The sequence below is a fragment of the Aethalodelphis obliquidens genome, unplaced genomic scaffold (genome assembly GCF_003676395.1).
Source record: "Aethalodelphis obliquidens isolate GAN/ISIS:26980383/991018 unplaced genomic scaffold, ASM367639v1 scaffold6, whole genome shotgun sequence".
Lineage (NCBI taxonomy): Eukaryota > Metazoa > Chordata > Mammalia > Artiodactyla > Delphinidae > Aethalodelphis > Aethalodelphis obliquidens.
In genome coordinates this window covers 23,475,294-23,487,921 of record NW_020837950.1, presented here as the reverse complement: position 1 = coordinate 23,487,921, position 12,628 = coordinate 23,475,294, and the positions used below count along the sequence as shown (strand labels likewise).

The following is a 12,628-nucleotide window of genomic DNA, read 5'->3' as shown; positions in this document are numbered from 1 at the left end:
TGTGGGCTTTCTGTAGTTGCGGCGAGCGGGGGTTACTCTTTGTTGCGGTGCGTGGGCTTCTCATTGCGGTGGCTTCTCTTTGTTGTGGAGCATGGGCTCTAGGTGCATGGGCTTCAGGAGTTGTGGCTCGCAGGCTCAGTAGCTGTGGCACACGGGCTTAATTGCCCTGCAGCATGTGGGATCTTCCTGGACCAGGGATCAAACCTGTGTCCCATGCATTGGCAGGCGGATTCTTCACCACTGCACCACCAGGGAAATTCCAGTTTTGCAACTTTTCTTTTAAAATCATTTTATTTTTTATTGCTTACGAAGGGGTCAGCAAATGTTTTCTGTAAAGAGCCAAGTAGTACATATTTTAGGCTTTGAGGTCTGCATACTATCTCTGTTGCATAGACTCCTGTTCTTTTTTACAACCCTTTAAAAATGTAAAAGGCATTCTTAGCTCCTAGAGAGTACAAAAACAGGCTGCTAGTGTGGTTTGCTGACCTGTGGCCTGTAGTAGTATTCAGTATACTGAATACTACTCAAAGTATACACTGCAGCTCTCTAAAATGTTTGCAGGTACAGAGGTGTGTGTATGGAATTACTTTGGGCACACTTGATACAGCAAAACTAGGTTTCTTTACCAGAAGACAGTTCACATTGGAACCTTTATTATTTGGATTTTACAAGTGACAAAATTCCAATTTGAGTAATACAGGGACTGATCCTATCTGTAAGGATGGCTGTCTGGACTTTCCAAGTTTGTGGGCCACTTCATTCCTTGAGTAGTTGGGACTGGCTATGTTTAGCTCCCAGCTCAAATGCTTTCCCCCCAGCCCCCAACGTGTGCACGCACATGTACATCTGGTTTAAATCACTTATGTGCCCCTTGGCCTAATCATGGCGGCGTACATGAATGTGGTGAGGAAGTAAGGGTTCTATTTTCAGAAGAATAGGGGTTAACACTGTTAAGGATGTTCTTTTTTGTGAATTTTGTTTGCGATATTAAAAAAAAAAAAAAAGACGTTTATAAAGGAAAAAAGAGCCAGAAGTTTGACGAAGATGGTGATAGTTTAAACATGTCAAACTAGAATGGCATTTGCCATGCTTTCATGTGAGTAAAAATACTGGTAAAATTTTCTGATTTTCTAAACGTTTAAGCTAATGTGTTTTAAGTGAGTAAACTCTTTCAAAAATAGTTGCTCCATGGTGTTCTTCAAATAATTGTTAATTGGCTTTCATTCAGAATGAATATTTTATAAGGAATTATTAAATGAAATAACAAAGAATACATAAGCTTCAAAACTTGTTAGATAGTAACTGTTACAACAAATTATGAGTTTTAGCTTTGTTGTTACTGTTTTTTAACAATTCAGTAATACAAAGTAGTAATTCTACTGGTAACGTTTTTACAGCACCTATATTATGTTTTCAAATGACAAAATTTCCCTCATTCTTTCTTAAAAAGACTGAGTGATTTTCTCAACTTACTGTTGGAACATTTTTGGTTTTCTTTAATCCACTGGTTTTCAACCCAGGTGACCTCCCCCTTTACCCCTCTGACGTTTGGCAATATCTGGAGACATTTTTGGTTGTCACAACTGTAGGAAAGGTGCTATTGGTTTCTTATGGGTAGAAGTTAGAGATGTTGCTAAACACCTTCCAATGCACAGCACAGCTCCTTCAGGACAAAGAATTGTTTAGCCCAGGATGTCAACACTGCTGAAATTGAAACCCTATTCAATTAACCAAACCTTAGACTAAATGAAGAGCACATGGGCTGTCATTCCATGGTCTTTACTTTTTAATTGTGTTTCTTTTGAGTATATTGCCTATATCTTTTTTAATGGCTCCTTAAGGTGCACAACAAAACTGTCAACCTTTAACTGCCAGATAACATAATTTTAATGTTTGATATTCTATTAACAAAGGAAAATTTTTTCTTGTTGAAAGAAGTTATTTGGCAAATTACTACTACAGGACAACTATTATTAATGGTTACTTAAGGTTCTAATTGCTTTTTTCAAGAATTTGTATTATAAATATGAAGGGAAAAGACAAGGAAAACTAGAGCTGTCATCTTGTATTCATCATAAATACCTTGAGATCTGTAATCTTTTGTTGTAATCATTATTGTGAACAGTTCAGCTAGCACGATAACCAGTGCCTGGGATGTAATAGGTTCTCAATAAATCTTTAATGGGAAGATGTATAAAAGTGCAGCTTACCTATTATGCTTGCAAAAACTTGTGCCTTGCAAGTCAGGTGAGACACCTGATGATTTACCTCCAGGTCATTTTCAAGTTTGCCCTTAAACTTCAGTGTAAGTCTTCCGACCTCCATCTTCCCCTCCCTCCTGCCACTGTTCTCAGAAAATAATAGGTAGAGTTTACTGACACTGGATATTTGTCAGTTTGTGGGGGTACTTAATTTAAAATATTTTTCACAATATGAGCTATTACTGTCTTTTAAAAAAAAAAAAAAAACAGGTGAGAAAACTCAGGCTTAGTCATTGACAGGCGTCAAGAGTCAGACCTCTCCCTGTTTGTTTCATACCAAAGCTGTGCTCATAATACCAGTGCAAAAGTATCTGATAGTATTAATTTTGTCCTCCAAAGCCAGACTGCCTAAATTTGAATCCTGGGACTTCAGTATCATCTTGGGAAAGTTACTTAACCCCTCCTCCATTTCTAAAATGTACCTAATAGTGTGTCTTAAAGGCTTTGCATACTCTTTGGGAAGACAAGGAAAAAAGACATGAAATGTGACCAACATATTAAGTAATTGCTAAATGATAAAATAGAGACTGTAAATGCAAATAGAATTCAGCGTGGGGAAATATATTTAAAATGGAAATATATTTAAAATGGTTTCTTAAAATTTTTTTTTTCATAGCAACTTTTTATGCCAGTGACTGGGCTTCTGTGCCAGTTTTGTCAAGATATTGACCTTCTCCTGGCTTAGCTTTTGTTTTCTTATCTACCTTGAATGCTATGGTCAGTCACGTGACTTATTAACACCTCAAATCCCTTATTAATCGTTATCCTCTCCACGCTGCACTTCTTGTCCAGTACCCAGCAGGTTTGAGAATGTGCTGTCTCTATTCCCTTGGAATGTTAGTGGGACTTGACACTATCATTTATGGATTTCAACATTAGCCAGTCCTTCAATACCGATTTTCAATCATTGTACATAGTCAGCTGCTTTCTCCATTCCCTAGAGGGTATTTCCAGATAGTACCTATGGCTCTTTTCTTACTTGTTAGGCATCACAGTGGCCTCTCATTTTACAAATAACTTGTGAGGCTTTAGCTGGTGGCTGTTAGACTTCTTGCTAAAATTAAAGTGACCTTCACCTCTCCAGCATCTTACCTTTTGATTGTTCCCCTCTTTTGAGGTTGTCTCCTTCCATAGCATCTAATAGACAGTTTCAGTTCTACCCCTACCGGTTCTTCATTTCCTTTTATACATTTTCTTCTTGACTCTCCTATCACTGTGTTTTCTTTCTGGGAGACTTCATTGACTACCATGGCTTTATTTATGAACTGTGTATACCAATGAACCCTACTTTTCCAGCCCAGATCCCTCTCTGGAACTACAGATGGTTGTTTCCAACAACCTATTAAATACTTCCAGCTTGGAGTTCTGGGGCACTTCAGAGTTGACATTTGTCCAGTAGAACCTATTAACACTTGCTTCTCCTGAAACAAAAGACTTAAAACCTGTCTTCTCCTGTACTGTCTTCTATTACCTCTTTCTTGGTGTGTCAGCCTTTTTTCAAGTTTGTCTTTTCTCTATGCTTTCTAAAACCCCTTCTCTATTTCACCACTAGAATTAACTATAAAGGAAAATTAACTGTATGTTTAAAAGAAACCTCAAGATCTTGCATTGCCTTTTGTGTAGATTGAAAATCCACTTTCCACAGCATGGTGTTTTTCTATAATGGAGTGGAGATAAAATTAAATGATGATCTTTTCCTAACTCTCAAAGAGATGGATTTTTTTATTTTAAGTTTTTTCTAGGTGTCTTAAAATTTTTATTACCTGCTACCACTTTTATCACCATCTTATCATAGGGTGATATTTGAATTAGCTTAAACTTTTATACTTAGTATTTAAGTTTACAAATGTCAGATTTTCAAGGGATTTGATAGGCTTTTCACAATTTGACTGTACCCAACTTCTCAATTTTATTCACTGCCATGGCTCACTTTAGAATTTTAGAGAATTTGTTTCAGTTTCCTGAGTACCATTTATTAATTGCAAGACATTCACCATGGTATTAACAATACTTACCTTTTGGATTTTGAGGATTAAGTGAAATAATGCATTTATTCAGGGCCTGGCATATAGTAAACACTCCAGAAATCTTAGCTACTATTGTTTTTTGTGGCTGGTTTACTCCTCAGCCTGAATCTCTTGCTGTACCCAAATTTGCAGGGTCATTCCTGCTCATCCATACTTCTCTCCCTGGCCCTGGAATGCCTTACTCTTTCTTCCTCCCACTTACTGTGACTATTCCTTTTCCTTCAGAAGTTAGCTCTTCTAAGAAAATTTTCCTAGGAGTGGTCCTTTATCACCCCTCCCCTCCTTTACATAGGCACTCCCTATTGGAGCTCTTTGGTCATACCTCTATTTGGAACATAAATCTCATTACAATTTGTTTTCCAAACATTTTTTGCTGTCTTTACTGGACTTTGAGCTTTGTTACAGTGGTAAGGAATAACGTGCAATCTGTTGGATTCCAGTGTTACCATTCCTGCCTTGAGCCAAAAGGTTTTCAGTCACTAAACATAAACGCTGTCATCCCCACAACCACTCTATGTTATGTCAGCATTATTGTTATAATCAGATACAGAAACTCAAGCTAGATGAGGTTAAGAGATTTGCCCCAGGCCACTTAGTTTCAAAGTGCCAGAAGTCTAGAATTCCCCACGTTTAATAACTTACTACTATTCTGTAGCTATCCCCTATACATTTGTCTTTTACTTATAAATAAAAATAGCATTCACTTTATTAAAAGTTTCTTGATGATTGCCTTTGAAGCACTTTTGCTTTATTTTGTAATGTGTTAAACATCTCAAGAACTGGGATTCTACTGATTCAGAAATGTAAAGTTTGATCTGTGTAGACCTTGTGTTCTTCATACTCTATTATATTGCTTAGCAAAATAATTGGGTGAATATTTTTAAGACATTGAATTTTTTATACACTTGCATAGTAAATAGATAGTTGGAGTATTTTGTGCTTGAAATAATTAACATTGTATTTTTTCCAAAATTTAATTGTTTTTCACTAATTTGCATTAGCTTTTATTAACTTTATGTGTTTAGTAACATCCTTGAGAGTAATTATGTATCTGTATATAAATGGTAGCCCTTTCTTAGTCCTTTTGTAGGGTTATTACTTTAAGAACATGTAATAATAAATTTGTATGACCTAAGGATTTCTTATGGCTTTGTATTCAGTAAAAAATACTCATTCTAATAGCTGGAGGAGAGGGGCTAGTGGTGGTAGTGAATCAGATTATTAAATACAAAAGTATTGCATGCATTAATTTTATAAAGGGTTTAAAGCCTAATTAGCAGTGTACATAGTGATTCTAGTTATTCTCTAAGTTGTAATTGTGGTTTAATTGAGTTATATCATAAATTCCAAGAGCGAGGGACAGCTTCTTTCAAAGAACAAAGAATAGAGTTGAAGATGAGCAGTATATATTTCCCCATTGTATAATATTCTTTAAATTTAGTTCATGGGTTTGTTTTGCTTCATTGTTTTCATTTTTGGAGTTGTTTGTTTGAAACATATTCTTAAGTATTCTCATTATAGAGCATAGTAATACTCTAAATCTTACCCCTGTAATGGTGATATTTATATTTTATTTTAGGGAAGCTATGCGAAATTATTTAAAAGAGCGAGGGGATCAAACAGTACTTATTCTTCATGCAAAAGTTGCACAGAAGTCATATGGAAATGAAAAAAGGTAAGATTATTGTTTTTCTGGTAGATAATTAATGGCTAATAATGGCTATCATGAATTTGCAAGTGATGTATTAATATACAAGTAAGAGGATGGTTTCTATTGGGTTAATTTGCAAGTACAAAATGAAAAATGGGGGATTTATCTCTATTGAAGAGGGAGAAACAAAGTAAATTGTGGCTTATTTAGTAAAGATCTTCTGGTTAAATCCGTGATTTCACAAAATGAAATAATCCATAGTTTTTATTTGGGGCTGCATGGTGTTCTCTAAGTATTTCTGTGATACATTAGCTCATTCAAAAAGTAGCTTTCCTTTCGGTGGAAAATGTAGTTTTATAAAGAAATGTGACCCCAAAAGTACCATTTTAAAAAGAAAAAGGCTTAAACCCCCAAGTTGAATTATGCAGTGATTGTGAAGAAAAGTACTCCCAGCCCTCTCCACCCTGACCCTGTGCCTGTTCAGGTTAAAAAACCCAGCAAAGCTGAGCTGGTACTCATACCACATGAATGTGGCACTACAGAAATGACCTATAAATCAGATTAGCCAAAATTAAATTATAATAGGGATTTTAATATTTAGTGTTTGTCTTAGTATTTTTAAAATTTCAGCATTTTTGGTATATAATTGTGGATTTTTGTTATTTGTTTTTTCACTTGGTTCCTGGAATTTTCTTGTTAATAGTTTCTCAAGCCTTTGTCTTTCAGACAGCATTCTTGTGTTACGCATTTTGTAGACAAAGGCTGCTTATGGGGGAAGATGAAAGATTTTTTTGGATTCGCTAGAAAGGCACCAAAACTGAATTGGGAGAAGGAATGAAAACTCAGGTTTGGGTGTTGGATTGAAAGGAATGAGTGGAATCTTAGAATTTGTGAGATAAAGGAGATCTTAGCATATGCATAAGAGAAGGGAAAGGTAGTATATTAATTTACAGGCTGGAAGAATTTTAAATAGTCTCTTTCTCAAAGTCCTCTAAATCTGAGCTGAAAAAAAGGTGAAACTGTTTAGTTGATAATGTTATCCTCAAAGAGGATGAACAGCTGAAAACAGCATTGAGGACTCATACTGCCAAGTGTTCTTTTTTAGTTATTCAAGTTTACTAAATTTCTGATTACTTTACTAATGGAACTTAAATCATCTGATTTAGAGTTAAATGTGTGAAGAAGTTGGTACCTGCAGTTTGGGACAAAGAAACCAAATCGAGATAGTGACCCCTTTTTGCATGAAGTTGCTACTGGAAATTCAGGTGTTCTGTCTGCTCTTCCCCCCCTCCCCCCGCCAATAATGAAATCACGTGTATATAGGAGATTGTCTCCTTCCCCCCAACCAAGCAAAACAGCATAAGTCAATACCCTCATTACTTGAGATGGGTCTAAATGGTCAGCCTTGTATTTCATGGTGAATCTGAAGAAGGAACAGCTTCCCTTTAACCAGTCACGAGCTAGACATTGTTCTGGAAATGCCTTACAAATGTCTTTAAATTTTAATCCTCAGAATAATCTTGTAAAGTAGGCATGCTTTAATCCCCATTCTGTGAGTGAGGAAACTAAAGATCAGAGACTTTAAATATGCCCAGATTCACTTTAGTTAGGAGTTGATAAAAACCAGGATTAGAACTCCTGGGTCTGTAATTCCAAATTTCATATTTTTTTCATTTCCCTAATTTTCATAGCCTTGCATTTTATGTTTGAGTGTTAATTATCTACAGCAGGCTTGAAGATGGAAAAGGTACCTGAAGAACCTAAAGACGTCTAAAAAACACAAACTTTGTAAACTTCACTTTGTCTGGGATTCTCTTTTTACCATTAGCAGAGTGAGATTGGGCTGGATCTAATGAAGATAGGAAAACATATGTTCATTGTATAAGCTGCCAACCTGGGCAGTGTTGCTCAGTTTAATACAATTGGATTCATTTATTAACTCATTTATTCTTTATTTCTCACAACCTGTAAGGTTCCAGGTACTGTGCAAAAGCATCTTGGATGGGAATTTTAAAAGTCACTAAGTCATTTAAATACTTCGGTGGATAACAGAGGCCCAGTGCAGATAACAGAAGGGGAAGAGCTACTCAAAAGATTAGTCCAGATAAGGTTCCTGTTTGTTAGTCACTGTTAAAAATACAAAGCTATAGTGGTTTATCAAGTTAAAATAGGTGATTTAATGGTTAACTGTTATTATGGTTGCCCTTATTTTCAATTTCTTTCTATTATTTGGGGTATAGCCTGGTGGGTCTAAAACCCCAGTCAGAGGAAAGCGCAAAGAATCTAAGCTTCTGACTCCAAAGACTGAAAAAAAAAAGATGAAAAAGCCAGAGTAACTACTTTCTATGTTTATTGTATTATTAAAATTTCCAGAAGAGACATACACTAGTTTCACAGTAAAGGTAAAAACCTATTAAAATTACTTGATTTTAAAAAGGCATTAGTCATCAGGGGCTGCTAACACAGGTCAGCCTCCTGGATAACTGGCAGGGCTCTTACTGGAAGAGTTCTTTTCCCTTACTCCTTAGTGGAGTGCAGCGGAAAGAGGAAGATCTGCTTTCTTTCTTGCATTAGGCATGAGGTAACCTGGGGACATGACCACAGTCATCTTGGCTTACAAAATAACTCCAGTGAATGACGCTAGAAATATTGGGGTAGGAAGTTTTATCCTAAAATCTTAAATCATTCTCAGGATTCACTTTTGTACCTAATGATGATTATTTATTTGCATAACATATTTGGTATCCCACTTAGTATGTTAGTGGCTAGTTTTACTTTTTAATCGAAGAAGGTCTTTTCAAATTGAAAAATAAACTTAAAGAAAAAATTATTTTGTCTAGAGGCAAATTTCTATTAAAGATATGGAAATGCCAGTAGACATATTAACATTTCTTCAACTTTGTGTTAGGGGAAGTATGAATAATCATCAAAGGATAATGATTCTGCCAAAATAAAAAAATGTAAATGATGTGTTTGGATTTTGTCTAATCTTATATATTGCGCTAAATAAAAAGGTTTCTTTGAATCTGTAAGGTATTTTCCAGACCTCATCTCAGGATATGAGGAAAAACTTGTTGAATCACTCTCTGAAAATAAAGCCTGACTGTTGAACTAGGAAATGAATGAAATCATAAATGTGTGCATATCGCCACCAAGTGGCAAATAAAAGCATTGTTTGTCATAGTTGCTTAGATTAGAAAATAAAGGCACATTGTTTCATAAAGTGTCCTTTTATAGCAGCTGTTAAACTCCAAAAGCTAGCCACTTGGTCAGACTTTTCACTGAATGTTTGGTACATATTGACCAGCTGTCCAAATTCAAAGAATCATCGATTCACATACACCTTATAAAGGTGTATGTTAATTTTTCTTTTGTTAATTAGGTGGCATTTTTTCCTTACCCTCCTCCCTTTAATTTCCTTTCATTTGTCTGTAAATTTTTTTGTATTGATGCTTATCTTCTATTTGATTATTATATTACTACTGAAGTTTCTGGAAATGAAGATTTGATTCATTAGCTGATTTTTAGGGAGTGACAATATTGGGATGTTTAAAATATGATTTCATCATCACATGGTAGAAATAATCTTAATGTTTATATTGGATTTGCAATTTTCTTGCATCACAGCTTTCTTGAATAGTTGTAGAGTTGATATAAAAATAAGGCTAGTTCAGAGGCAGTTGAAGAATCTTCATTTTTCTTACATTTATTACAAGATTGGAAAGCACTTTCAATATAGAACCTAGGTCAGTGTTTTGAGTGGTAAAGAATTTCTTGTCAACCTGTCTGATTTTTATGCCCTGTTGGTTTCATGCCATTTTATCACAGTACTCTTGAGAAAACCAGCACTACATTTGGTACACTATAGTAAAACAAAGCTTTTCGAATTTTATAGCTGATATACCAACTTACTAAGGAGGCTTAACATCTGTCAATAAAATACTAATAGTAGACAAGCTTCCAAAATTGATGCCTTCTCAACTTCCTGATAGTGTGCCAGCTAGATATTTGAATCTGTGCCATGGTAAGTATTGGGTGGTTCCCAGCATTAGAGGCCAGAAAGATCCGTGGTGCAGACTTGAACTGAGCCAACTCCTGAACTAGCCCAGCTAATCCAGGCATCCCTCCAAACTTGGAGTGACCTGGAACTGAGCCCACTGCCTCGGCTGTGACCTCTATGTCCATGGTGACAGAGAGTATGCAGGAACAAAGGCTGCTCTGATTCCTTTCTGTTGGTTTAGATACATATGAGAAGACCCCAGAAGATTTTCATCCTAACTCAGCCTGACCCCTTCGACCTGCTAGGTCTACTTCCCCATTACTCCAGCTTCATCTCCTGTTGTTCTCATCTCTGCTCCAGCCACGCTGGTCTGTTGTTTCTCCGCCATCCATTGTAGTCCTTTCTACTTTGGAGCCATTGCACTTGCTATTTATTCCTTCTTCTGAAATGCTCTTACCCTAGAAACCCATGGCTTTAGGTCATGACTTAAAGTCATCTTCTTAAATAGGCTTTCTCTGGCCACCCAGGTCTTCTACATTTTTAAGTACCCCTTCCCTGCTTTATTATTTTCCCTCAGTAGTTACCATCAGCTAACAGAGTATATATGTTATTTTAGTCATCTAGCTTTTTAAAATTGTCTTTCTTATTAGACTCTGAGTTCCATTAGGACAAGAATTTTTGTTTGTTTTAACTACTAATATATTCCCAGTATCTAGTATAGACTAGGGGTGTAATAAATTTTTGTGAATTAATGAAAATTAAATAAACCCAGCTCACTTCCTATAAATTGTATGTAGATTGCCTCTAAAGTAGTCTTTGGTAGAGTTGAGCAAAAAGTAGGTGCCATGTATTTTGATTCAATTCAGTCAGTATTGTAGTAGGTGCTGAGGGGGAAGCAAACAAGTAGACACTACTCTACTACCTTTATTTAATTTATTTTTTAATTAATTTTTATTGGAGTATAGTTGCTTTACAGTGTTATTAGTTTCTACTGTACAGGAAAATGAATCAGTTATATGTATACATATATCTACTCTTTCTTAGATTTCCTTCCCATTTAGGTAACCACAGGTCACTGAGTAGAGTTCCCTGTGCTACACAGTAGATTCTCATTAGTATACATAGTAGTATATATATGTTGACCCCAGCCTCCCAATTTACTACCTTTAGGGTGGCCTGAAAGCTAAATCCAGCATGATGGTATCTGTGTGTATGTATGTACACACACATGCCTGTGTACAGTTCTTTAGTTTTTTATTTTTTTAAGTCTGTACATTGTTGGCCTAAAAAGTGTTAAAAGGCATAAATTATTTGCAAAATTTTAAAATTAGGAATTTCATGTAAAACTTGATTTCAGGCAACTATTGGAAAGTTGGAGGATGTGGCCAGCACTAGGCCTCCACGCCCATAGTTCAGCCCTGTGAGTGGGTGGGTGAGTGTATACTCACATGCTTGCTGATCCCAATTGTTTCCTTGTCATCAGAGCCACACAGCATTGGCTGATGCTCTTTGCAGTTAAGCTCTTTTTTTTTTTTCTTTCAGTGGGCTTAAAAGATTAAGAAAGAAATTTCTATGCTTATAGCTGTACAAAAAGTTGGAATTACCATGAGGGCTGTGTGTTTCAAGAAAGAAGGGAGGGAACCTACTTCTTTGGGTAATTGAGGGATATTTCTACTTATTTATTGTACAGCTGGCCCACCCATTTATATTGCTTACCTGGCTGCTATTTGAATTTACTTGGCTACTATTTGAGTAGGTATTTGAGTTTTCAGGCCCCTTGACGAGACATGACATAAATGTTTTTTAAACTTTATTTTATTTATTTATTTATTAAATTTTTAGCTGCATTGGTTCTTCGTTGCTGCGCACAGGCGGCTTTCCCTAGTTGCGGTGAGCGGGGGCTACTCTTCATTGCGGTGCGAGGGCTTCTCATTGCAGATGGCTTCTCTTTGTTGTGGAGCACGGGCTTCGCACAGGCTTAATTGCTCCGCGGCATGTGGGATCTTCCTGGACCAGGGATCAAACCCGTGTCCCCTGCATTGGCAGGTGGATTCTTAACCACTGCGCCACTAGGGAAGTCCCGACATAAATGTTTTAAAGTATGTGTAAGTCAGTGTGTGATTGAGCAAAGGAATTACACCCTACACAAGGACTGGATTGATGGTCTGAACTATGTAAAATGTGGGGCCTGCCTGAGCTGGGATTTTGAAGTAGATATTTTGTAATTACTAAGAGAAGATTATAAGGAAATTATTCTAGGTGGGAAGAATTTGTGAGGATGGGTTTTTGGCAACTAGCGAAACAAATCTCTTGGTTGTCTGTGAGTTGAAAGGATACAGTATATTTTTCTTTCAGTCATCCACATACAGCAGGTGTTCAGGATGTAAGATATATAGTAATCCAATGATTCATTTTGCTTTCAATTCTTTTACTTAGTTGTATTAGTATTTCGAAATTTTCTACTTTGGGCATTGCTCTAATTCTGTTTTCCAGGTTAATTACCAAATGAAGTTAAGAGTAATATCCATACCAAGAATGTCATTAATTAATGATACATCATTTTGAGTAGACGTTAATCAGTAACTGCAGATTCTGTGATGGTATACCATGTTTTGTATATGTTAGAGTACTTTGGATTTGTTGAACTGCAGTAGTTCAAAACTCTGAGCTATGTGAAAAGAGACGTTCC

The 12,628-nt window shown here is 36.2% G+C and overlaps 1 protein-coding gene across 3 annotated transcripts in view; it reads left to right on the top strand.

Annotated features, from left to right (window-relative positions):
- Window positions 1-12,628, top strand: part of LOC113618882 (recombining binding protein suppressor of hairless) — a 117,594-nt gene that overhangs the window by 83,687 nt on the left and 21,279 nt on the right. For all 3 annotated transcript variants that reach the window (XM_027103206.1, XM_027103207.1, XM_027103208.1), the window contains one exon: window positions 5,868-5,963. In XM_027103206.1, coding sequence (XP_026959007.1) covers window positions 5,868-5,963 — 96 coding nt within the window. The remainder of the gene's footprint in view (window positions 1-5,867; window positions 5,964-12,628) is intronic.